We start from the raw sequence: 26,654 nt of genomic DNA on the forward strand, positions 1-26,654 counted from the left end.
AGCGGCTGCTGGTTCCAGCCTCCCACTCGCCTCCCTCCCTTCCCCCAAGGCAGTGCTGGGTGGCATATCTGGGCCTCAGCTGCCTCCACTGCTGCTCCTCTGACTCCCTTTGCGTTGGGGTGGGACATGGAGGAACGGGCCCGTCAAGCTGCGCCGTAGGAACTATAAGGTATGGGGAGAGGTCAGAGGGGTATGGGGGACCCTGCTTGTCGGCTTGCCTCAGGGGGTGGGGTGTCCTGCCTGCCTTCCTTGGGGTGGGGTGAAGAGTACAGGTGGAAAGAGATGAAGCTTAACATGGGGTAGCAAAGAGACAGAGCAAAGAAATGCTGAAGGAGGAGGGAGCATAGGGACAGGGACATGAAATAATGCTGGAAAGGGGAGGAATAAAGATATAGAGATGTGATACTTAATGGAAGGGGAGGAAATGGTACACATGGATAATGAAGAAGAGAAGAAAGATTATACACTTTCTGGGGCCCTGCTTGCTTGCTTGCCTCGGGGTGGTGGGCCCTGCCTGCCACTATACCTGCCTCCCTGCCCTGTCCCTGCCTACCACTAGACCACCAGAAGGGGGACAGAGTACAGAGCCTGGCAGGGAGAATTTTGGTTCAGAATGGGTCTTTTTCTTGTTTTCCTCCTCTAAATCTAGGGTGCGTCTTATGGAGCGAAAATACGGTAAGTCACGTTGAGGAATTTACGAGCTCCATAATTTGTTAATGTTCTGGTTGTTTTTACATTGCTGGTTCATAAATTGAGTTTAGTATATGAGGTACTTCTTGCAGAGCATCCCCACACCCCTCTTTCTTATATTCTGTCATGAGGGCTGTCATCTGCTTTGGTACAAATTGAAGGGAGCAGCATACTGCATTGAGGGAAGGAGAAGGAGTTGAAAACTGTGATTGATACCTTCTGCAAACATGCAGGTTTGAATTCACTACCCACTTGTCTAGAATGACACACATATTACAAGAAAGATTATTATTGAGTTAAGAATCTAATTTTCCTTTAGAATATATGAATCCTTGACCAAACATGGTCAAGGATATAGATAAGTAATGAGCAGTGATTATTAATTGCAAGGTAGACAGAATGAGCCTTCTGGTTAGTTAATACAGGCAAAAACTAAATCTGTTAGGTAGTAAATACTGGAATGTCTTTATCATCTAGGAGCTATAATAGCATTTATGTTGGGATTATTTCGTATGCCAATAAGTGAATGTGAAGAACTCTACTGGAAATTATCATCGGATATATTTAAGCAAAATGTCATTGTTGGAACAGTCAAAATGGGCTGGAGCCATGCTTTTTATGACAGTGAAACCTGGGAAAAGATGCTCAAGTAAGTTGAAACACTGCTTTTATTAATCTGAGATTTGGTGTTGTGATTGTCTTGGTATGGTTTTTTACAACCACTTAATGGATTGGTGGTAAGTCTATGAATCTGCATTGGTAAAATTAGAAAACAAAAACAAAGTTGCCTTTATATTTTCATCTCTCTTATAGTTTGCATGCCATATAATTTTAGTAAGAAAGTTATGTTCATCCAATGCTTTTTTTATTTTATTTTCTTCTCCGCCCCCCTCCCTCCCCTTATTCCGGCATGAGCGTTAGTGGTATCTAAGTGGTTCTCAGCATGTCCATGATATTTCTAGTGCAAAGGGTATAGAAGTCTGGATGATAGGTTAATATCCCATACTCACAAGATTCTGGAGAAGGCATCCAAAGCATTCTTTAATGCCGATTCCTTGTTCCTGAGCATAGCCCCTCCTCTCCAGTTTTTCCTTCAAGAAAGTTGAGAAAGTGTTTTTGTTCTGCTCTGCTACTGATTTATTTCTATTTGGGGGTATTTTTGTCTGATTTTTGAGACTTGCTGGTTTCCAAGAAGTCCTTAGTTTTTCTGGGGCAGTTCTGCCTGGGAGAGGTTGCAGATTCGATCTCTAGCCTCACATCATGATATAGCCAGGTTTCTTAAAGGTGCATTACATTTACATCCTCCCAAAAGACAGCCTTTTCCTAGGTGGAGTCTTAACATTGTGTTTCAAGCCCTTAGCAAAGCCCCATAAGAACCCTTTACAACAGGCATCCCTGATAAATCTTACCATCAAGACAGCTTTCCTGGTGGTCATTGCTTTGGTGGAAAGAGTGTCAGAAATTCAGGCACTCTTGCAGAGAGCCTTTCCTCATATTTATGGAGAAGAGAGTATCTTTACACCCAGTTTATCCTTTTTGTCAAAGGTGGTTTCTGCATTTCATATCAATTAGGAAATTTGACTACCTGCGTTCCAGATTCTGTCAAAAAGAGACATAAGGCTCTAGCATTGCTGGATGTTCAGAAGTGAGGTGACAAAACAAATTTTGTCTATCTGATATTCTCTTTGTCTTAACAAACTTGAGCCATCTGGGAAGGATAGCCTCCAAAATTATCTCCAGGTGGATTTGCATTATTTTGGTGTACGTTAGCTGTGGTAAACAGCCACTGGTTGCATTGAAAGCCCATTCCACAAGAGGTGGCTTCTTTGTGGGCAGAGTCTCGGATGGTGCCGCCCGAGGAGATCTATAGGACAGCTACATGGTCCTCACTCCATTCTTTTACTAACGGCCTCTTTTACAAAGCTGCGCTAGTGGCTGCGCTATGCTAATGGCCCCAAAGCCCATAGAGATTTAAAGGGCTTCGGGGCTGTTGCCGCACGGCAGCTGTTAGTGCGGCTTTGTAAAAGAGGCCGTAAGTTTTACAGAGTGGATGTGGCAGCAAGAAAAGATGCCTCTTTTGGGGCTACAGTCCTGGAAGCAGTAATTTCTGCCCCGCCCTAGGTTCTGGGGACTGCTTTGTTATGTCCCTGTCGTCCAGACTGATATATCCTTTGCACTAGAAGGAAAGATTAGGTTCTTATCTCGATAATCTTCTTTCTACTAGAAGGGTACTAGTTGTCTGGACAGCCCGCCTTATCAGATTCCGTGTACACCTGTTTCAGATCTTAGACATGCTTATGTGTTTTCAGATACATGTCTTTGAGCAGCCAAGTAATTAGAAATTAACTAGTGATAAGATGTGATATGGCTGTGTAAGAAGATGACTCGATAGCTGAGAAGCATATGGGAACTGTACAAATGTTAGTGAGGATTGCACTTAGATAGGTGGGGTGTTCATTTTCATCTATATGCTATATTTTCATTGTTATTCTAGTCGCAGAGCAGAATGACTTTGATTTGGTCAGAAAGTTTCACGTGCCCTCCTTGTTATTTCTCCTGTTTAAGGTTTGCCAACTGCTTTGGTATGAACTGAAGAGGAGAGGCAGTGCCCAGGAACAAGGAAGCGGAGTTGAAGAATGCTTTGGATGCATTCTCCAGAATCTCACGAGTATTGGATATTAACCTATCATCCAGATTACTGTATCCTTCTGCTAGAAAGAAGATTATCAAGGTAAGAACCTAACCTTGTGCATATTTATTGTGTAATGGATATCATACAAACTAGGCTTGCTTTAGAATCTCAAAAGCTGGAGTTTCCTGCCACAGTTGTAATGGCCCTTGTGACTTCTGGATGGCTGCAAGTATTCAAAGAAAGAGAAACTATTAAAATGGGTAGTAAAGAACTGAGATCTGTGACCTAAGTCTTAGAATTAATTGTATTGAGAAATCATGATACTGACACAGCTGCTGTTTTGAGTTTTTAAATGAAAAGGCATTCTTGGACATCAAAAACCAAATACATAATAAGTTTTAAAGCCTTTTACTTGAGTAAATAGTTTGGTTGAAAACTGCTCAGTGAAAAATAGGTACAGGCTTCCATACTGGACCTGATTTTATAATATAATGCCTAAGTCCAATCATAGTGCCTACTTTAAGCATATTTTATAAAATTGCCTATGTTCTTTTGTAAAATAAGCACCCAGAACCAGCTTCAATAGTACACCAATGCACACATTTATATCTCCTCTGAAGTTTATGTAAATGTGTATTTCTGCTTTACATACGTGTTCATGTATTTTTATGAAATACATATACATTCCCTCTACTCCTACTTACCCAAACTTTATGCATAGGAAATATTTGCATTCGGATCAGGTAACAGTAAGCATTCATTTTCCATGCAAGTATTTACGCACACATGCAGTTAAACAATTCTATAAAAGGTTTTACATGTGGGGTAAAGTATTCCAAGTTCAATGTGTCTGGTGGTCCTTAATGTTAGGTCCTGAATGCTAGGGTCTTGTATCTGAACCAGCAAGTTGCTTGAAGAAAACTGTCAGTCATGTTTTCCAACTCCATCTCCTTTCCAGGGACCTGCTTCTGCACTCTCAGTTTCTTTTCTGCAAGCAAGTTGCTCAGAAGTTTTTTTTAAAAATTTTTTATCACACTTCCATATAGAGACTGTTCGATTGGTCATAGTGGCAGTGACTCCGGTGGAATTTCTTGTCTCCCTTGATATGATCTGATGGAGGCCAATCTTCACATTCCTTTTTTCCTGGCTCACAGGAGGTACTTATGATTTCATATGCTGAATCAGCATTTTCAGTTTTCCGCGCTCCCCTTCAGACTGGCCATGGCACCTTAACCTTTACCAAGGGTGATGGTGGTGGTAGCAGCATACCTCCTTAAGGCTAGGATTCAGGTGCACCCATATTTGGATGATTAGCTTATCAGATCTCTGTTCAAGGAGGAAAGCGAGCTGGCGGTTTCGAGAGTGGTACAACTCCTCCCAGAGCTTGGGCTGAACAGTCAACTATGAAAAGAGTCAGCTGAAACCAACTCGGAACCTGGAGTACCTGGGAGTCTTGTTTGACATGGCCTTGGGTCAAGTGTTTCTTCCAGAGCCATGCAAACTGCAGCTCCAGAAGCAGATTTTGGAGCTACTACAGAGACCAGTTCCCATGGCATGGCATTATCTGCAGATTCTGGGGTCAATAGCGGCAACAACAGAGGTGGTTCTTTGGGCCAGAGCGTACACGAGACCTCTCCAAGACTCTCTTCTCTCTTGCTGGTCCCCTCAGTCGGCCTCGCTACAACAGCCGCTCCCCTGGCTACCTGCAGCCTGAGGTGGTGGCTGAGGCCAGTTGCCCTTTCCATGGGCATGTCTCTTCGCATCTCCTCCTGGGTGATATGGCTAAAACCAGCCTTTATAGTTGTGAAGGTCACTGCAACAGATACCCAGTCCAGTGTCATTGGACTCCGGCTCAGCAGAAGTGGTCCATAAATTGCCTGGAAGAGCCATTCATTTAGTACTTCAGGCACTGGAGAGGTCTCTTGAGGGCAAGGCAGTCAGAGTCTTCTTTAACAATGTGACAGCGGTAGCATATGTCAACAGGCAAGGAGGCATCATAAGTATCCTGTTGCATCGAGAAATTCAACTTCTCTACCAGTGGGCAGAGCTTCACTTGCAAGCTCTCTTGGCTGCGCACATGGCAGGAGTGGAAAATGCGCAGGCCAACTTTCTCAGTCGACAAACTATTGACACAGAGAAATGGTCTCTGTCTCCACAGGCGTTCAACACCATAGTTCGGTGATGGGGCCCTCCAGAGATGCATCTGATGGCTTTGGTGGTGAACGCCAAGATGCTCATTTATATAGCCAAAGATCCAAGTTTGAAGCAAGGGGTTGAAAATGTTAGTCCAACCATTGCCAGAGAACGTGTTCTTGTACTTGTTTCTCCATGGCCCATGCTCAGTCGAGTCATTCGCAGGTTTGTGATCCATCCTGGCTTGATAGTCCTAGTGGCTCCCAATTGGCCTCGCAGACCATGGCAGGTTTTGTGCTAGAATTTTATAAAAACGCAGACAGCATATCTTTATAAAATCTCAAAATAGGTGCTTATTTGGCTTCACCTACATGACCTGTTGTAAAATTCCCCTCTAAGTAACTAAAATTGCTTATGTTAGCCACATTGAAGGAGAGCAGTTTTTAGATTGCCAGTTTATGCATGTAAATGACTATTTACCTTTATCACCAATTTGTAAATTGTCTTCTAAATGTGTGTCCTTCTTAGGCAATGTCTTCAAAAGGGTTAATTTTAAACATAAGTTGACAAGAATGAATATTGTCCTATACCAGAGAATATGGGAGAAATCTCATAGACTCGCTGCTAAAGGGGTAAAAAGTCATGGATTTGATTATATTGCCCTTCTGTGGTTCATTATATGCATATACTTTCTCTATCCCTAGTGTGCTAACAATTTGTTTTGTACCTGGAGCAATCTCAACATCTCTATTGTTCCAAAGAGAGCTTCCTTCTGGAGTTCATAGTGTAACCCTTTCTTGCCTGGTGAGCATCAGGACGGGTTACTCTGTTTTTAGGACTGTTCTACGAAGTCAAGGCTAAGACCATTAAGCTGGGAGGCCGAAAGGCACTGCAGATTCACTCAATCTATGCTTTCCTTTCATCCATCAAGTTGGTTCAAGCCACAAGTTGCAAATTCTAACCAAATAGCTTACTTAAACTTGGATGATGAAGAGAAAATATGGAACAACTTCTCAGCACCAGCCGTTAGTAGTTATTAGCAGAATAAAGGTAATATCCAACTCTTATAGTTGTAGAAGTTCTTAAGAATACTCTGACTCAGTAGAGGTTCTTAGCAAAAGTTTTTTTCCCCCCATTTCCAGAAAGTTGCCACTTTGTATTGATTTTTCCCCACCTCAAGGAACTGGCCTGTGTGAGCTTTTAGCTGCAAATGTCTAGATTTAGTTTAATAGGAAATTTAAATATGAAACCTTAGGTTTGAAACCATATAGTACATCCACGAGTCTCTCTGGGCCAGTAATGGATTAATCAGTATAAATGTATATCTATCTATTTTCATTGTGTGTAATCTGTTCAACCTGTACGGTGAAACCATGTTCAGAAAAGCAAATTTGGAAGAAGAGTGTGTTGGTTTCAAAGATGGTGACCGAAATATAAACAGCATACGCAATGCAGATGATACAACGCTCATCACCAGCAGCAAAGAAGACATGCTGTATCTACTGAGAAAAGTCAAAGCTGACAGTCATAACATGGGATTACAACTGATCATGAACACGAAAAATGATGAAGATTTTGAGCTTGAAGGCAATAGAATACAGTGTTCTCCCCAGAAATTTTTTCCAGCCGGGTGGCATGAAAAAGTAGCTGGGTGGGGTGGGCGAGACATAAATTTGATGGTGGGGAAAATTAAGGGCTCCTTTCACAAAGATGTGTTAGCACCTTAATGCGCGGAATAGCGTGCGCTAAATTGCCGCGCAGGTAGCCGCTACCGCCTTTTAAGCAGGCGGTAGTTTTTCAGATAGCATACGCTAATCCGGTGTGTATGCTAAAAATACTAGAGCACCTTTGTAAAAGGAGCCCTAAATGTGTACTATTTTTATTAATTATTATTTTCCAATGTTCACTATTGCTTCCTTTTTTTAAGGTTTGACACTTGTGCCAGAATATTTTTACTAAATTTAAGAAGTATCCAATTCTAGAAGTGAATAATTAGATGTTCGCCCTCTTTCAAATGGTATAGAGCAGTGGTCTCAAACTCAAACCCTTAGTGGAGCCACATTTTGGATTTGTAGGTACTTGGAGGGCCACAGAAAAAATAATTAATGTCTTATTAAAGAAATTACAACTTTGCATGAGGTAAAACTCTTTATAGTTTATAAATCTTTCCTTTAACAGTTAAAGGAAAGATTTATAAACTATAAAGAGTTTTACCTTATGCAAAATTATCATTAACTATTTTTTCTGCAGCCCTCACATTTAAAGTTTAATATCTTTCCTTTCTCAAAACTGACACATTTCAATCACTATATTGAAAATAAAATCATTTTCCCTACCTTTGTTGTTTGGTGACTTTATTTTTCTGAAAACAACGAACAGACTGCAGATAATGTACAAGATACAGGCGTTGTTTATTAGTAAATGCAGTAACATATACAACCTTATAGCCAACCAAGGGGCCCGACACGGTCCGTGTTTCGGATAACACGCCTTCCTCAGGGGTCCATGGTGGTTAAGGTATAAAGCAAACTGCATAAAAGACAACAAACACATGCCAATCACGATCAAATGGGGTCAAGCAAGTCTTACACAATGCCATTTGATCGTGATTGGCATGTGTTTGTTATCTTTTATGCAGTTTGCTTTATACCTTAACCACCATGGACCCCTGAGGAAGGCGTGTTATCCGAAATACGGACCGTGTCGGGTCCCTTGGTTGGCTATAAGGTTGTATATGTTACTGCATTTACTAATAAACAACGCCTGCATCTTGTACATTATCTGCAGTCTGTTCGTTGTTTTCTGATTGCTGTTGTTTACTGCAGACTACGTTGGACTTTCTTTCTCCCTTTTGTGCATCGACTTTATTTTTCTTTGCATTTAACTATGTTTCCAGGGTCTTCTTGTCCTTTGACTGTTTTTCTCTCCATCTTCACTTTCTGCCTTGCATTCATCTTTGGCATTAACTTAATATTCAATTTTTCTGCTTTCTTTTCAAAATCTATGTTTCCATGTCTTACCTTCCCTTCTATCTCTCTCTTCTTCTGTCCCTATTTCCATGGTCTGCATCTCTTTCTTCCCTTTCTCTCCATCCCTCCTTCCTTCCTTTCCCCTGGTCTGGCATCTGTCTCCTTCCCTCCCCCAACTTTTTATTTCTTTCACCCTGCCCCCTTCTTTCTTTCTCTCTCTATCCATGTCCCCATTCTTTCTATATGTCTGTCTTTCTCTCTCTCTCCGTGCCCCCTTTCTTTCTTTTTTACTTTCTCCATGCCCGCCATTTCTCTCTCCTTGCCCCTTTCTGTCTGTGTCCCGTTTCCCTTCTTTCTTTCTGTCTCTCTGTCCCCCCCTTTCTTTCTTTACTTCTCCCTGCCCTCCCCAAGCCACCACCATTGGGGAACAGGCCGCCACCACCGCAATCAGGTAACAGGCCGCCACAGCCGCAATCGGGGAACAGGCCGCCACCACCGCAATCAGGGAACAAGCTGCCACCGCCACAATCGTGGAACAGGCCAGTGCCGAGGTCTTAACTCTCCCTGCATATCTTCCCCAGCACGGGCCAACCAATTCACGCCACCTGACGTCAATTCTAACGTCGGGGAGGAACTTCCGGGCCAGCCAGGCAGCAATTGGCTGGCCCAGAACTTCCTCCCCAACATTAGAATTGAACGTCGGGTGGTGAGAATTGGTCGGCTCCGAGCTGGAAAATATGTAGGGAGAGCTAAGACCTCGGGCGCTGACCTGTTCCCCGATTGCGGTGGCTTGGGGGAGGGCAGTGGGGAAGGGAAGCAGATTGGGGACCCCTGCTTTAGGCAAGGACAGATCGCGGGCCGCAAAATAGTCCCTGGGGGGCCGCATGTGGCCCGCGGCCGCGTGTTTGAGACCGCTGGTATAGAGGTTTAAAAAAGGGAAATGCGTTAATGAAATCATTAGGTTCAATTTAGCCATTTATTTCTGCATGAATTTAAACAACTAAAAAAAAAAGATAAATATAGCTCATCCAGTCATACAAGAAACATCTCTACAGCACCTCTAATAATATTTTGATCACTATAGTCCTTCCTGAGGTCTCACTGATGATATGAAATAGATGCGATCCCCACTTCCAAACCTCTTCCACATAATTTGAAGGAGATCTGTGTGATCGCACTACAGCAAAATAAAAAAGTAGCAGATAAAAATCAAAGTGAGAGCTAGGCAAAACAGTTTAGGTAAAAATGCAGGTAATAATTAGCAATGTATTAAAAATATTTTATTTTTATTTGCTTAAAATGTCATTTGAAAGCTGTTTGATGTTAATACAGCTTTAATTTAATTCATTATAGTGTGTGTGTGGGGGGGGGGGACAAAACCTACATCAACAGTAAAGTTAGCATAGGGTCATTAAATCCAGTGGCGTACCTAGTATATATGACAGCCAGTGCTGATCATTTTTTAATAACTTCCTCCTCTATATAAAAAAAGTTATTTTTAGTAATAATCCATGAGTTACACAACAAGGGTGCACCTAGGAAAAGGCAGCATCTTAAACACTGCAGTGAGCACTAGAACACCAACACATGCATTGTAAAACTAAACAAGCCAGATCCTGCACAGTCAATTGATCCTGTACAGTCATTGCTAACAGAAAGCCATGTCCTTTTAATACACACAGAACAGAGATACACCCTCGCCTAATATGGAATAATCACAAACTAAAAATAGAAATATGTAGACAAAAGTTAAACTGAAACGCCAATAAACCAGACTTTGCATACAATGCAACACCACAGAAACAGTGACACGTACCCTAAAACAGTGACACGTACCCTAATACTGTGCAAAATATAAAGACAATAGATGTAAATTTGAAAAAACTGCTACATAACAATCACCACTTTACAAATTAACAAATATAAATAAAACAGGGAAGAGAGAAATAAGAAAATACCATTTTATTGGACTTATCCATTTTTCAATTAGTAGTAATTAGCTTTCAGAGGCCAAATCTTTCTTCAAGACAGTACAGTATACTGCTGTTATGGTATCCTGTCCTGACCTGAGGAAAGGGGTTTAGTCCCCAAAAAACTGCCTTATTTCCATTTTCTATTGATAAACTTTAATCAATACAGTTACAATACTACTTGATTCTACATAAAGCAACAACAAATTGTTTTTTCCACCTTTTGTCGTTTCTGCTTTAATCATCTTCTCTTCACTCTCTTCTTTCTATTCAACGTTTGTCCTCGCTCCCTTCCATGCAACATCTGTCCTCTCTCTTTGCCCCTTCCACCCAGCCTCTGCCCTCTCTCCCCTTGCATCCACTGTCCACCCTCTCTGCCCTTTCCATCCAGTGTCCACCCTCTCTCTGTTCCATATGGCATCTTCCCTCTTTCTATGTCCCAATAAACTGTATATCCTTTGCCCTTTCTCTCCTTTGTACTCTGTGACCTTTGTACTTTGTGCCTTTGTACTCCTGTGTCCTTTCTCTCCATTTCAGCTTCACCCCCTCTCCATTTTTTTTGTCTCCACCACTTCCCCTATGCTCTGGCACCTCTATCCCCTTCTCTCCCCCCCCCCATGCCCTGGCATCTCTCTCCTCTCCTTCCATCTTCCCCTTCCACTCCATTATCTGGCATCTTTTCTCCTTCCTTTCTCTCCTTCCTTCCTTTCACCTGGTCTGGCATCTGTTTCCTCCCCCTCCCCCCATATGCCCTGACATCTCTCCCCCCTCCGTGGTCTGGTAGCTCCTTTCCTTTCCCTCCCTCCTATGGTCTTGGCATCTCTTTCCTCTCCTCTCCCTGGTCTTCCTTCTCCCCTCTCTCTCCCCAATTGTGTGCAGCAGCAGCAGCACTTCTATTCCTCCCCCCCTTCCCAATTGGATGTTGCAGCAGTATTTCTCTTCCCATCCCTCCCCTCATGCCCTGGAATCTCTCTCCTCTCCTATGTCTCCCTCTGCCTCCTTGCTCTGGCACTTTTGTTTCCTTTCCCTCTGGTCTGGCATTTGTCTCCTTAGTTTCCCTTCCCTCCCCTCCCCCATGCCCTGGCATCTCACTCCTCTCCCCTACCCCCTCCATTATCTTGCATCTCCACTCCTTCCTTTCTCTCCCTCCTTCCTTCCGTTCCCCTGGTCTGGCATCTGTCTCCTTCTCCCCCCCCCATAGTCTGGTATCTCCTTTCTTTTCCCTCCCTCCTATGGTCTTGGCATCTCTTTCCTCTCCTCTCCTTTCCCTGGTCTTCCTCCCCCCCCCAATTGGGAGCAGCAGTAACAGCATTTCTCTCCCCCCATCACTTCTCCCCCCCCCCGCCTCGGTCGGCAGATTCGCTACAGGCTAAGGCAGGAGATAGGTCAGCGACGGAGGTAAGCTTACAACTTGGAGCTCTTCCTTGCTTCGAGCCTTCCTCGCTGCTGGGTCCTGCCTTCATGGAAACAGAAAGTAGGCAGGACCCGGCAGCGAGGAAGACCCGAAGCAAGCAAGAACACCAAGTTGTAAGCTTTCCTCCCTGCCCTATCTCCCGCCTTAGCCTGTAGCGAATCTATTTCTCGGACCTACTTCATTTCTCTTAGGTACCTTCTCCCTCTGTTAGCCAGCAGCAGTTACTGAAGCACGCAGCTGCGAGCTTCCGCCTCTCCTCTTTCCGATTGGTTTCGCTTTGTGCAGGAGCGTCTTGTGCGATAAGCTGCAGAACAAAAGTAAACATGACGTCGGGGTTCTGGGACATATGCACTGGGTCATAATGAGCCTGCAGCCCCTGCCTCCAACTGCGACTGTAAAAATCGACCAGCAGTAGGAAAATTGTTTAAAAAAGTAAAGCTGAAAACCCTTTTTCTGGCGCTTAAAAAAAAAAAAAAAAAGTCAGGCGGAGGCGAATTTGCAGCCAAGATGACAGCCGGGCACTCACCTAATCTAGCCGGGCGGGGCGCCCGGCTGAAAGGCGCTAGGGAGAACACTGGAATAGAATTTGTAAAGGATTTCAATCTCCGGGGCTCTTTTGTAAACAAAGAAGCAACTAGCAGGGAGGAAATACTCCACAGAAGAGCAATTGGTCGCTCTTCAATGAAGGCTCTCGACAAAGAATTCAAAGGAGGTAACACTTTAAATGAAGATCATACTTGTCACGCACTCTATTTCTCAGTGGTCAGTTATGGATGCGAAAGCTGGACACTATGGAAACAAGACAGAAAGAAGGTTGACTCATTGAGCTTTGATGCTGGAGAAGGATTTTAGGCATGCCATGGACCACCAGAAGAACTAACAAATTGATTCTAGAAGAGATCAAACCGGCTTTGTCATTCGAAGTCCAAATGATGAAGTTATGACTGTCTTATTTGGTCACACCATCAGAAGAAAGAGATCAGTGGAGAAGGACATCATGTTTGGGAAGATCAAAGGAACCAGGCGAAGAGGAGGAGACATGATAGAAACCTTCAAAATCCTGAAGGGCATAGAAAAGGTAGACAGGGATAGATTCTTCACACTGTGGGGAACCACAAGTACAAGGGGGCACTCGGAGAAATTAAAAGGGGGCAGGTTTAGAACAAACGCTAGGAAGTTCTTTTTTACCCAGAGGGTGGTGGACACATGGAATGCACTTCCGGAGTCTGTGATAGGCCAGAGCACGTTGCAGGGCTTCAAAGAGGGTTTGGATAGGTTCCTAGAGGATAAGGGGATTGAGGGGTACAGATAGGAGTAGAGGTAGGTTATAGGATAGTCAGGGACCACTGCACAGGTGATGGGCCACTGCGGGAGCAGACCGCTGGGCGGGATGGACCTCTGGTCTGACCCAGCGGAGGCAACTTCTTATGTTCTTAAGAGAGCAACATGTATTTAGATGGCTAGACACTTTGAAAACAGCCATAAGGATGACACTGGAAGACCTTTCCAGACTAGCACAAAACTGATTTCCTTTTAGATCCACAAGTCGTTAGGACTCAAACACAGTTTGATGGCACCTAACAACAGCAACATGGTCTATGAATTTTAAGAGTGCTGTAGGAATGTTTGATGTGGTTGACAATATGTTGGTTTGCAACTTTTCATCTACTTGTGCTTGTACTTTGCCCATTAGCCTAAAGCTATGTGCTTAGGTTTCCCTGCATTCCTAGATGAAAAATGACCGAACAGCCTGATTTAATTTGGCTGATGAGTTTCCCCATCCTCCAGACTGCTAAACTAGTGGATGAGGAGGCAGCAACTAAAATACATGGCTGGCCACATTCACTAGGTCCTTCCAGTTGAAGAAAATCAAAAAATGCTAGAGATAAGAGCAGTGGGCCAGTACCGGTTAACTTGTATCATTTAAATTATGTTTTAAGAACATAAGAACATAAGCATTGCCTCTGCCGGGTCAGACCAGGGGTCCATCGTGCCCGACAGTCTGCTCCCGCGGCGGCCCCCCAGGTCCATGACCTGAAAGTGTTCCCTACCTAACCTAAAATATCCATACCCTATTCGCTCAATGTCCTGTAAGGTAAACCTCTATCTGTACCCTGTTATCCCCTTCGCTTCCAGGAAGTCATCCAGTCCCTTTTTGAACCCCAGAATTGTACTTTGTCTTATCACCTCTCTGGGAAGCGCGTTCCAGGTGTCCACCACCCTCTGAGTGAAGAAGAACTTCCTTGTATTCGTTATGAATCTGTCTCCTCTCAGTTTTTCTGAATGACCTCTTGTTTTAGTTGTCCCTGCTAGTCTAAAGAATCTGTCCCTCTCCACCTTCTCTATGCCTTTCATGATTTTATAAGTCTCTATCATGTCCCCTCTCAGTCTCCGCTTCTCCAGGGTAAAGAGCCCCAGCCTGTCTAACCGTTCGGCATATGAAAGGTTCTCCATACCCTTTATCATCCTCGTTGCTCTCTGGACCCTCTCGAGTATTGCCATGTCCTTCTTGAGGTATGGCGACCAGTATTGGACGCAGTATTCCAGATGTGGGCGCACCATTGCTCGATACAGTGGCAGGATAACTTCCTTCGTTCTGGTAGTGATACCTTTTTTGATAATGCCCAACATTCTGCTCGCTCTTTTTGAGGCCGCTGCACATTGCGCTGCTGGCTTCATTGTGTTATCCACCAATACCCCCAGATCTTTTTCTTGGCTGCCTTCCCCGAGTACCCTCCCTCCCATCGTGTAGCTGTATATGGAGTTCCCCTTCCCTATGTGCAAGACCTTACATTTCTCCACATTGAAGCTCATCTGCCATTTTTTTGCCCACTCATTCAGTTTGTTCAGGTCGCTCTGCAGTTCTTTGCATTCCTCAACAGTTCTGACCCTGCTGGAGAGTTTTGTGTCATCCGCGAACTTGATAACTTCGCACTTCATCCCCGTTTCTAGATCATTAATAAATATATTGAACAGCAGTGGTCCCAGCACTGACCCTTGCGGAACACCACTTGTGACCCCTATCCAGTCAGAGTAGTGCCCCTTTACTCCTACCCTCTGTTTTCTGTCCGCCAGCCAATTTTTGATCCATCTGTGCACGTCCCCTTCCACCCCGTGACTCCACAGTTTCTTCAGTAGGCGTTCATGGGGCACCTTGTCGAAGGCTTTTTGGAAATCTAGATATATGATGTCTACGGGGTCACCTTGGTCCAATTGCTTACTTATCCCCTCAAAGAAATGCAGTAGATTTGTCTGGCATGATCGGCCTTTACAGAAACCATGCTGGCTTGATCTCATCAGATTATTTTTTTCTATATGCTTATTGATACCTTCCCTGATCAGTGATTCGGCCATCTTCCCCAGAACAGAGGTTAAGCTCACCGGTCTGTAGTTTCCCGGGTCGCCTCTCGATCCTTTTTTGAAGATCGGTGTAACATTCGCTATCTTCCAGTCCTCCGGGATTACCCCTGTTCTCAAGGACAGGTTGCAAATATGCTGCAGTAACTCTGCTGTTTCATCTCTGAGCTCTTTCAGTATTCTCGGGTGGATCCCGTCTGGGCCCGGAGCTTTGTCCGTTCTTAATCTATCTATCTGCCTGAGAACGTCTTCGAAGCTTACCTCTATGCATGATAATTTCCCCTCTTGATCCCCCCTGAAGATTTTTTCCGGTTCTGGCACACTGGATGTGTCCTCTATTGTAAAGACCGACGAGAAGAACTTGTTTAGCCTACCAGCCTCCTCTTTTTCCTCTTTCACCACTCCCTTCCGGTCACCCTCATCCAGGGGTCCCATCTCCTCCCTCGCTGGCTGTTTCCCTTTCACATATCGGAAAAATGGTTTGAAATTTCTTGCTTCCTTGGCCAGTCTCTCCTCATACTCTTTCTTGGCTTTCCTGACTACTCGGTGACATTCTTTTTGATGCTTCCTGTGCTCTCTCCAATTTCCTTCAGTTTTGTCTTTTTTCCACTTCCAAAATGATTTTTTCTTGTCTCCTATCACTTTCTTTACTTCACTGGTTATCCATGCAGGGTCCTTCGTCTGATTCTTCTTGGAACCTTTCCTAAATCTTGGTATATATAGGTTTTGCACCTTGTTTACTGTGTCCTTGAATAGGGACCAGGCTTGCTCCACAGTCCAAGTTTCCTTGGAGCTGTTTCTGAGCTTCTTTCTCACCATTTGTCTCATGGCATCATAGTTTCCTTTCTTGAAGTTAAACGATGTTGCCTTGGTTCTCTTTCCCTTAGGTAATCCTACTTGCACTTTGAACTGAATCATGTTGTGGTCACTGGTTCCTAGTGGTCCCACGACCTCCACACCCTTTGCGGGTCCTTTCAGCCCATTAGCTCAAATATATTTAAGATGGGGCTAGCGGGTTTCCCAGATCTTAACATCCAAAGAGAAATGCTGCTTTTCTCCCAATACCTCTTGATGCAACCACAGAAGCCAAAGAAAGATGATTTCTTATAAGAGAAGGTTGCTTCTTTCAGATAGAAATTAGAAAGGGTAAGAAAATGGCAACACTATAATACTACTACCGTGTTTCCCAAAAATAAACCCTAGCATGATTTTTCTGGCTGCTCACGATATAAGCCCTACTCCAAAAATAAGCACTAGTTACGCAGCAGCGTGACTCGGCCCGTGCCCATCATACTGACAGCAGTGTCTCATACCCCGGCTGGGAGCAATTATAGCAGCAGCCGCACAGAAGTTTCCCTGCAGCTGCTGAACATCCCTCCAACCTGCGCCTTTGTCCCAGATGTTGTCTCCACCGCCGACAGGGAGTGGGAAAATCAGTTACAACAGCTGCCTCAGCTGCACGCAAGCTTCTCTGCGGCTGCTGAACATCCCTCCAACATGCGCCTTTGTCCCAGATGTTGTCTCCACCGCCGACAGGGAGTGGGACAAACAATTACAGCAGCTGCAGCACGGCCAGAAACCGAGGCTGCTGGTGGCTGCCCCGGGGTCTTAGAGTCCACTGCCAGTGCAGCTCCACTTAAATCTGTTGCCTCTGCAGTGCAGCTCCACTTAAATCTGTTGCCTCTGCAGCGTTGACACAACTTGCTCTTGGTCATCTTTACTGCAGCGCCTTTGGGTGTAGGGCACCAGGGAGCAATAAACTCTGCACCCCCCCCCCCCAGAAGACTCTCCAGGAGGACTTGGGCTTTCTAGTCACCCACTGTATTGAAACACTTGAAGTGGTGTCTCATAGCCTGAAAGGCATCCTTTGAAGCATAGCTCTCACCACTCTGCGGAAATACAGTGGTACCTTGGTTTACGAGCATAATCCGTTCCAGGGTCATGCTTGTAATCCAAAATGCTCGTTTTGCAAAGCAGAGTTCCCCATTGGCTTTAATGCAAACTCAGAAGATTCGTTCCACAACCGAAGTTTGCAATGGTGGCCCAGGGGTGAGTACCTGCCTGCGGGTGCTTCATAGCGATTCGAAAGTGGTGCCTTCCTTGCCTCGGGGTCCCCATGCGGCTGCCCTCCTGCTTCGGCGATGCTTCTGCTTTCCGTCAGCGCTCTCCCGGCTCCCATCTAAACCGGCCGCCATCCTGAATGAGCATGCACGACTTCACCTCTCTCCTCTCCTAAGTCAGCTGCTGCCCCGACAACACGCTCACCACGTACAAGCACACAGGACGTCGCTTTTACCAACCCAATTCACAAAACAGCTCACCATGTATTTTTCCACTCAATTGGCCATTTTCCGATCCAACCATGCAAATTAGCTAAAACCCCATGCAAAGTAGCTAAGCGATTGAAGCACTAACATCGCTAGGCTGTGCAAAAAACAACAACCAAAAAATAGGGGTATTAGTGATTGGAAAAAACCGATAGGTCTGCCTGTTTTTTTTTTTTCTTTTTCCAATGGCACAGATATTTTGTGTGTTACGCACACAAATATCTGTCCCATAAAAAAGAAAAAAGTCCCCTACCGTCGATGACGGTGCTTAATGCAGCACCAGAAATCCCCCCTCCCAAGAGAAAATTGGCAGGAGAGATCCCACTCCTTCCTGCCATGCCGACCCCCCACCATGAGAGAAAATTGGCAGGAGGGATATCCACTCCCTCCTGTCAACAGAGGCCCCCCCTCCCGAACCATTTCCTACCTGCCCCACTTTCTCCTTAAAAAAAAAAAAAAGCAGGAGGGATGCCCATTCGCTCCTGTCACTGGATGCTCCCCCGAACCCCCCATACCTTTTGTAGACATTGAGACATTGAGAGCTATAGGGAAGCATGGTCCCTCCAGCTCCAAGGCCTTTCTCTCCCCAGTGCACCATGTGATGCATGGGGAGGTGCATTCACCAGGGGAGCAAAAAGCCAAAGACTGGAATCAGTATTAATAGTCCCTCAGATCTACCTCCAAAGGGGTACCTCCCACTGCTGTCACTCGGGAAAGAGAGTTGGCCCTTGTTCTGGAAGCTGAGATCTTTCCAAATCAAAAGTTTAGATACCTAGGTGGATGCACTAGAGGTCTCTGCTGAGCTGTTGTTAGCAGGCATATTCTGTGTGCTCTCTACATTGAAATGTAATATTCACAGATGCACTTGGAAATTCCTTTTAATCAGGCCAGTGGAGCTCAATACAATTAGCTCAATCTTACCATCACTTGGCTTAATCTCTGATTGTAGACTATTCTCATTTTTTTTAGTCAAGATATGAATATTTTCAAGGAAGAATCTAATGAAGATATCAAATTTCCACATAATGATTTGGTAGCTGCCTGTTAGGGGTCTTCTTTAAAATAAGTGTTTGTTATAAATTTGGTATTAATGGGATATACTACAAGTCTCCTGCTATAGCATATATGCTGATGCATTTAAAGAAAATAAATGTCGTGCTGAAACATTTTATTTTTTGAAGCAGGAAATGATTATCTTGTCATAACCTTTCAAAACACTGTTCTTTCTGTTACACAAAAATATGGGAGAAATATTCAACAGTGGCAGAACATCCATTTAGGAATGTGTCCATGACAGCTCTACAGAGACTCAAAGCTTTATCACAGAGATGTTCTCTTGGCCTGTACCACACACATGATTAGAGAACAAGTACTTAATTCATTTTTGCAATATTTATTTCAGCAGATCGGATATCTTTTTATATTTGGATTTAGCCATGCCAAATTCAATCAAAGTTAACCAGACACAGTGATGTGAAAAAGCTGCTCCCCCTCCTGATTTCTCTCTTTTTGCATGTATGTCTCACTGAATGATTTTCAAACAAAAATTTACAGTAGCATCTCAGTTATCCGTCACCCACGGGGATTGGTGGATACTAAATAACTGTTTTTATCCTAGGACAAGCAGGCAGCATATTCTCACATGTGGGTGATGTCATCCACAGAGCCCTGTACGGATAGTCTAAAAAGTGAACTGTCACTAAATTTTTTAGAGCTTTGTGACTACCTACACCCACATAAGTGCAACTGCCTTCCTGCCCGAAGAGGCTCGCGGTTCCTCAGTTTTTTTCATTTTCTGTGGAGCGAAGAAGTCTGTTTTTTTGACTGATTCTGTTTTCAGTCGGCGCTGCCTTCCTGTTTTGTGTGTTTTTTTGTTTTGTTCTTTCACAATTGAGTTTCATTTAGCGGACAAAGTTTTTTCCATGTCGAACCTGCAATGAGCTTCATAAAGTGCTTCAGATGCCAGCGACCCATTTCCATCACAGATCCACTGTTTGGGCTCTGAACATAGGGTTTACTCCTGTCTTCACAGTTCCACTCTGAAGAAGCGCTCCATCAAAGCCCGTCACCTTCAGCAGGAGAGGTTATTTGGCATGGACATCAACAAATCATCGGAGCCGGCATCATAGATACTTCTGTCATCGACATCAAGGGATCTCTTCTCTTTGGGGAAATTAGCTTCCAAAGCTTTCACTTCCCAGAAAACGTCAGCAGTCTCTATAGCATTGAGTCCCTTAATGCAGACCTCGAAGCGACGCCAACAGTCTTTGGACTTCCAGGTTATTTCTTCTCTGGAGGGAGCATCCTCATCGAGGTCACCTTCTCCAAATCAACTTGTTGCACCATTGGTACTGGCAGAAGTGCCTTCAGCACGACTTTTTATTGGACCATTTATTTTCCTTGTTTCTGGAAGTTATACTTGTTTTTATCAAGTTACGTCTCCTCTCCTACTAGTTTACTAGATCGTTCCAGTTATATTGTATTATATACTTAACAGCTGATAATGTATCTGGTATTTCCTCTTTGAGGGGTTTCCAAGATTTCCCTGGGATATTTTTTGGCCGAATATCTCTCTGGGTATTCTTGTTGTTTCGTATACCACCTATGTCCCTGTTCGGAACCAGTATCTCTTTTCTTAATTTTTTTCCACTTCCTTAGGAATTCTCTGTACTGTTTCTTCTACACAGGATTCCTCTATTTTCAACTTCTGATGGTTAAAGGCTCCAACATGCTTTGCCTTCACCTTGATTCTATTGGAGTTTTTTCACTCTTCCCAGAGTGTTTTTTTTTTCTTTTTAGCAGTGTTTTTAGTTGAAGTTGTCATGGTGTTCAGCTAATTCTGCTTTTTTACATTTCAAATCTTCCACCTTCTTTCTCACTTCAGTGTTGCATTTCAACTTCTCTTGTTCGACTCCTGTTTAAAAAAAAAAATGCTTCGGTCAGAATTCATTTGGTATTCTTTCCTGTTCTATTCATCTACTCATTCCTGCTGATTTCCCCTTAGTTTCTGAGTTTCTGACAGGTCTTTTTCACCTCAGCCCTTCTATTGGTATACAGTCAGCGCTTTCATCTCTTGCGGTTTTTCTAACCAGATTGTTAGCACTTCGATTGTTAGTCCTTCCTTCTTACTGCTCATTTCGTCAGGGCATTTTCCATGTTGGTATGGAATTCTCTCTTTCTGATTTCATTATGATGAGGTAGTTCCAAGTTCTTAAATTTTTCCAGAATTGTCTCAGAATTTCTTCTAACTCAATCCATCGTGTTACCAGTTTTCTTTCCAAAACCTCATTCTCATCATGGCAAGGCACCTTTTCCTTAGATTGTCAACAAGCTTTAGCTTCTTACTTCCAAGGATCTCAGTCCCACAACATCTTTTTAATTGCTTGTTTCTTTCTGTCCTAATCGGATGAACCGGCCTGTCACCAAGAGAACTACTTCCACATGGCTGGGCTATAGCTTGCTGGTCCTTAACGGCTCTTAAGTTCTGAGCTATGTGGTTTCAGTTGCATTCTTGTGTTTTTCTACCATTTTTTTTTTTAATCTTTATTCAATTTTTCATCTTTCTACAAGTGTAAAATTATTAAACAATTGACAAGAATACATCACTTGAAATACTATCTCCAAAGAATATGATTAGTACACTTCCCCTGCAGTATTCGCGAATTCCGTATCTACGGATTCGGTTATTTGCGATTTTTGACCAAAAACTAAATTTAAATTTTTCGGGCTCTTTTTTTTAGCCCTGTAAGCCCCCCATTAAGCCTTACCTGGTGGTCTAGTGGGTTTTTAGGCAGGAGCGATCTTCCCATGCTCTTGCTTCGTTCAGATCGCACACAGGAAATGGCTCAAGAGACTACGGGAGCTCAAGGCAGCCATTTCCTGTGAGCGATCTGCACAGGGCAGGAGCGTGGGAAGATCGCTCCTGCCTGAAAACCCACTAGACCACCAGGTAAGGCTTAAGGGGGGGCTTTCAGGGCTAAAAAATAGCCATGGGAAGCCTGGGATAAGGGCAGAACCGGCTCGAATATTATTTGTGGTTTTTCCATATTCGCAGGCCGGCTCTGCCCCTAACCCCCGCGAATACAGAGGGGGAAGTGTAATAGTTTTATGCTCAGAAGCCAATTAATTAATGATATTCCACCTAAATCTGGGCATTCAATAAACCTTTTGAATTATTTAAAGACAGTTTATCCCAGGACAAGCAGGCAGCATATTCTTTATGCATGGGTGACGTCACCGACGGAGCCCCGGTACGGACCTTTTTAACTAGAAAGTTCTAGTTGGCCGCACCGCGCATGCGTGAGTGCCTTCTCGCCCGACGGAGGAGTGCGTGGTCCCCAGTTTCTTCGTTTCCGCGGAGCGAAGAAGACGTGTGCCAACTTTTTGCCTTCCCGCTCGCGATTTTTTCTCTTATTTTTCTCCCTTGCCCTTCGGGTTTCTTCTTAATTCATTTTCTCAAAAAAAAAAAAAAAAATTTTGCTTTTTTTACTTTGTTTTCGATCCAGCCCCGGCGGGGCCTGTTGTCACAATATAGGCCTCCGGGTTTGATTTTGCGGAGGCCGTGTTTCCATTCATGCCCCCGCAGCCGGGTTTTAAGAAGTGCCAGCGGTGTGCACGCCCGATCACCCTCACTGACCCACACAATTGGTGCCTACAGTGTTTGGGTCCTGAGCATCGGGCGGACTCCTGCACCTGCTGTGCCACTCTTAAAAAACGTACTCTAAAGAATCGACAAATCCAGCAGAACATCCTCTTCGGCACCGCATCTGCTATGGAGCCGATTGCGTCGACTACGGTACCGCCAAAATCGGCACCCACCACTTCGACGACGCCCGATCCTTCATCGGTGTCGCTGGCGCCAGGTAAGCCGGCTAAGAAGCCTTCCACCTCCCTTGAGCGCCCTCCGGCCACAGTGGCGACACCGACCCTACCGGCTTCACGCCGACCCCGGAAACGCTCCGCCCCGATCTCGGTGAGTGCCTCGTCATCGGCCTCCTCATCGCCGGGGCGTGGAGCGGCACCTAAGGAACCGAAGCAGAAAAAAGCGGTTCCGGTGCAACCCCTGGATGACCGCATCGCGAACATCCTCCAAGACAAATTACAGGAACAGCTGCAGCAACAACTCCAGCACCTGTTACCGATCCTCCTGGCACCGCTCCTTTCGGTGCCAGACCGGCCCGAGCCTTGCGCCGTCCAACCGGTATCCACTCCATCGGTACCACTGAACTCTTCCATGCCGATTCTCTCAGCTGAACACCTTTGTGCCCATCCCGTAGGTCATACCCACGCTGATGCTGATCCTCCTCGGTACCAGGCTGGGCACCGGTCCTCCCCGGACCGAGACCGGCACCGTTCTTCCCGGGACCGAGACCAGCACCGATCTTCCTCTCCCGGTAATATCTCGATGCGCTCTGGCAAGTCTCTGTCTAAGACCCACCATACTGAGCCTTCCACCCCGATATCTCGACATGCACACACTGATGTCAGGGACTCGGACTTATGGGAAGACTCCCCTCCCGGTACCGAGGAGGACGCATCGTCGTCGGACGAGGAGCCCTCAGGGCCCGATACCACCTCTAAGCCTGAGCAATCCTCCTTCTCAAGGTTCCTCAGGGAGATGTCAGCGGCTCTCTCTATCCCTCTCGAGTCTGACTCCAAAAAATCCCAGGCCTTTCTGGAGGCCTTGGATTTTGAACAGCCTCCCAAGGAGTTTCTCAAGTTACCTGTGCATGACATACTGCGGGAAACTTTTTATAAGAACTGGGAGAACCCACTCACCGTCCCCGGGGCCCCCCGTAAGCTGGATAGCCTTTACAGGGTCATCCCGATCCCAGGTTTTGACAAACCTCAGCTGCCCCATGAGTCTCTCCTGGTTGAGTCTACCTTGAAGAAAACTCAGGGCTCCAGTGTTTATGCCTCCACCCCTCCTGGCAGAGAAGGCAAAACGATGGACAAGTTTGGCAAGCGCCTTTATCAAAACGCAATGCTGGCCAACAGGGCGAACAATTACATATTTCATTTCTCTTTTTACATGAAACATCTGGTACAACAACTGTCCGCCCTTCAAAAATACATTCCGGAACGCAAAGTTCCGCTCTTCCAGCAGCAAATTTCCAGCCTCCTTCAACTGCGGAAATTTATGGTGCGCTCTATTTATGACTCCTTTGAGCTGACCTCCTGTGCATCTGCCATGGCCGTTGCCATGCGCCGCCTGGCCTGGTTGAGGGTATCTGATTTGGACATCAATCACCAAGACCGCCTAGCCAACGCTCCCTGTCTTGGGGATGAACTTTTTGGGGAGTCCCTAGACTCAACCACCCAGAAGCTCTCGGCCCATGAGACCAGATGGGACACCCTTGTTAAACCTAAGAAAAAGGCTCCAACTGCTCGCCCTTACAGACCACAGTCCTCGTATCAGCGAAGGTTCTCTGCTAGACCCCTCAATCCGCCTTCACAGCAACCTCGGCGGCCCCGTCAACAACATCAACACACTCAGGCTCGTTCTCAGTCTAATCAACCTGCCAAGCCTCTCCCCCCTTCGAAACCCTCTCAGCCCTTTTGACTCCTCTCTCCAGGGCATAGTCAGTCTTCCTCCCTCGTTGCCTCTTCCTCAACCAATTGGAGGACGTCTCCAAATCTTTCTCAGCCGTTGGGAGGTCATCACATCAGACCAATGGGTCCTCAACATCATCCGCCACGGCTACTCTCTCAACTTCCAGACTCTCCCACCAGACAATCCTCCCGTAGAGTCTGCTTCTCACTCCTCCCAAACCCCCCTCCTCCTGAGGGAGGTCCAATCCCTCCTTCTTCTCAATGCCATCGAAGAGGTGCCTCCGGCCCAAAGGGGTCAGGGATTCTACTCCCGCTACTTCCTGGTTCCCAAGAAGACAGGAGACCTTCGTCCCATCCTCGATCTCAGGGACCTCAACAAGTGTCTGGTCAAGGAGAAGTTCAGAATGCTCTCCCTTGCCACGCTGTACCCTCTTCTCTCTCAACACGACTAGCTATGTTCCCTGGACCTCAAAGAGGCCTACACTCACATCCCAATCAATCCGACTTCACGTCGCTACCTCCGGTTTCAGATACAGCACCGTCACTATCAGTACAAAGTGCTACCTTTTGGCCTCGCTTCATCCCCCAGGGTGTTCACCAAGTGCCTTATTGTGATGGCGGCCTTCCTCAGGTCTCACAACCTCCAGGTGTTCCCCTACTTGGATGATTGGTTGGTGAAAGCACCTACATCGCCACTTGTGCTACAAGCCACTCATCACACCATCTCTCTCCTCCATCTCCTGGGGTTCGAGATCAACTACCCCAAGTCGCATCTGCTTCCTACACAGCGACTTCAGTTCATTGAAGGAGTTCTCGACACCACACTAATGAGGGCGATTCTCCCCTCCGATCGTCAACGGACCCTGCTCCACCTCTGTCGTCAGGTGCTCCTTCATCACTTCATTCCAGCCCGACAGATGATGGTCCTCCTGGGCCACATGGCCTCGACGGTACATGTGCTTCCTCTGGCACGACTCCACCTCAGGACACCCCAATGGACTCTTGCCAACCAATGGTCACAGACCACGGATCTTCTTTCTCATCCCATCTCTGTGACATCGTCTCTTCAGCACTCTCTTCAATGGTGGTTGAACTCCTCAAATCTTTCCAGGGGTCTACTCTTTCATCTACCCCCTCACTCCATGATCATCACCACGGATGCCTCCCCCTATGCGTGGGGAGCTCACCTAGGAGATCTATGCACCCAGGGACTCTGGACCCCTCAGGAGCGTCAACATCACATCAATTTCCTGGAACTCAGAGCCATGTTCTATGCTCTCAAAGCTTTCCAGCACCTTCTCTGTCCTCAGGTTCTTCTCCTGTGCACAGACAATCAAGTCGCCATGTACTACATAAACAAGCAAGGCGGCATGGGATCTCGCCTCCTTTGTCAGGAGGCTCTCCGCATCTGGACCTGGGCCACAGCCCGCAACCTCTTCTTCAAGGCTGTCTATATCCAGGGCGAACAGAACTCCCTGGCCGACAATCTCAGCCGCATCCTTCAACCTCACGAGTGGACTCTGGACCCTTCAACACTCCACTCCATCTTTGCTCGCTGGGGCACTCCGCAGGTGGACCTCTTTGCAGCACCTCACAACCATCAGCTGCCCCAGTTCTGTTCCAGACTCTTCTCTCCTCATCGTCTGACCCCAGATGCATTCCTGCTCGGAATGACTGGACGGATCGGTTCCTCTATGCCTTTCCTCCACTACCTTTGATGTTGCGGACGTTGTCCAAACTCCGCAGGGACAGGGCCACCATGATTCTCATCACTCCTCGGTGGCCTCGCCAACACTGGTTCTCCCTCCTGCTTCAGCTCAGTTCCAGGGAGCCCATCCCTCTTCTTGTGTTTCCTACTCTACTTACGCAGCAACGTCAGTCTCTACTGCATCCCAATCTGTCTTCGCTTCACCTGACAGCTTGGTTTCTCTCGGGCTGACCTCTCCAGAGAATCTGTCTCAGCCTGTCCGTCGCATTTTAGATGCCTCCAGGAAACCGGCCACCCTCCAATGTTACCATCAGAAGTGGACCCGGTTCTCCTCTTGGTGTCGACTGCATCATCACGATCCCACCTCATTGGCGGTGGAAACTGTACTGGACTATTTGCTCTCTCTGTCCGACGCTGGCCTCAAGTCTACCTCAATCAGAGTCCACCTCAGTGCCATCACTGCGTTTCATGAGCCTATCCTCGGAAAACCTCTGACGGCTCATCCACTGGTTTCCCGGTTCATGAGAGGCCTCTTCAATGTCAAACCACCTCTGAAGCCTCCTTCTGTCGTCTGGGACCTGAATGTGGTTTTATCAGCCCTCATGAAACCCCCTTTTGAGCCTCTTGCCACAACTTCGCTCAAACTTCTAACATGGAAGGTGCTTTTCCTCATTGCCATCACCTCTGCCAGGAGGGTTAGTGAGATGCATGCACTGGTCGCCGATCCACCGTTCACTGTTTTTCACCATGACAAGGTGGTTCTGCGTACCCATCCTAAATTCCTTCCCAAGGTGGTCTCGGCCTTTCACCTCAACCAGTCCATTGTGTTGCCTGTCTTTTTCCCTAAACCCCATTCTCATCCTGGGGAACAGGCGTTGCACACGCTGGATTGTAAGCGTGCC

The 26,654-nt window shown here is 45.9% G+C and overlaps 1 protein-coding gene across 4 annotated transcripts in view; it reads left to right on the plus strand.

Annotated features, from left to right (window-relative positions):
• Nucleotides 1–26,654, plus strand: part of PNPLA8 (patatin like phospholipase domain containing 8) — a 163,541-nt gene that overhangs the window by 45,474 nt on the left and 91,413 nt on the right. For all 4 annotated transcript variants that reach the window (XM_033959135.1, XM_033959132.1, XM_033959133.1 and 1 more), the window contains one exon: nt 1,168–1,339. In XM_033959135.1, coding sequence (XP_033815026.1) covers nt 1,168–1,339 — 172 coding nt within the window. The remainder of the gene's footprint in view (nt 1–1,167; nt 1,340–26,654) is intronic.

The sequence above is a fragment of the Geotrypetes seraphini genome, chromosome 9, assembly GCF_902459505.1.
Source record: "Geotrypetes seraphini chromosome 9, aGeoSer1.1, whole genome shotgun sequence".
NCBI classification, from domain to species: Eukaryota; Metazoa; Chordata; class Amphibia; order Gymnophiona; family Dermophiidae; genus Geotrypetes; species Geotrypetes seraphini.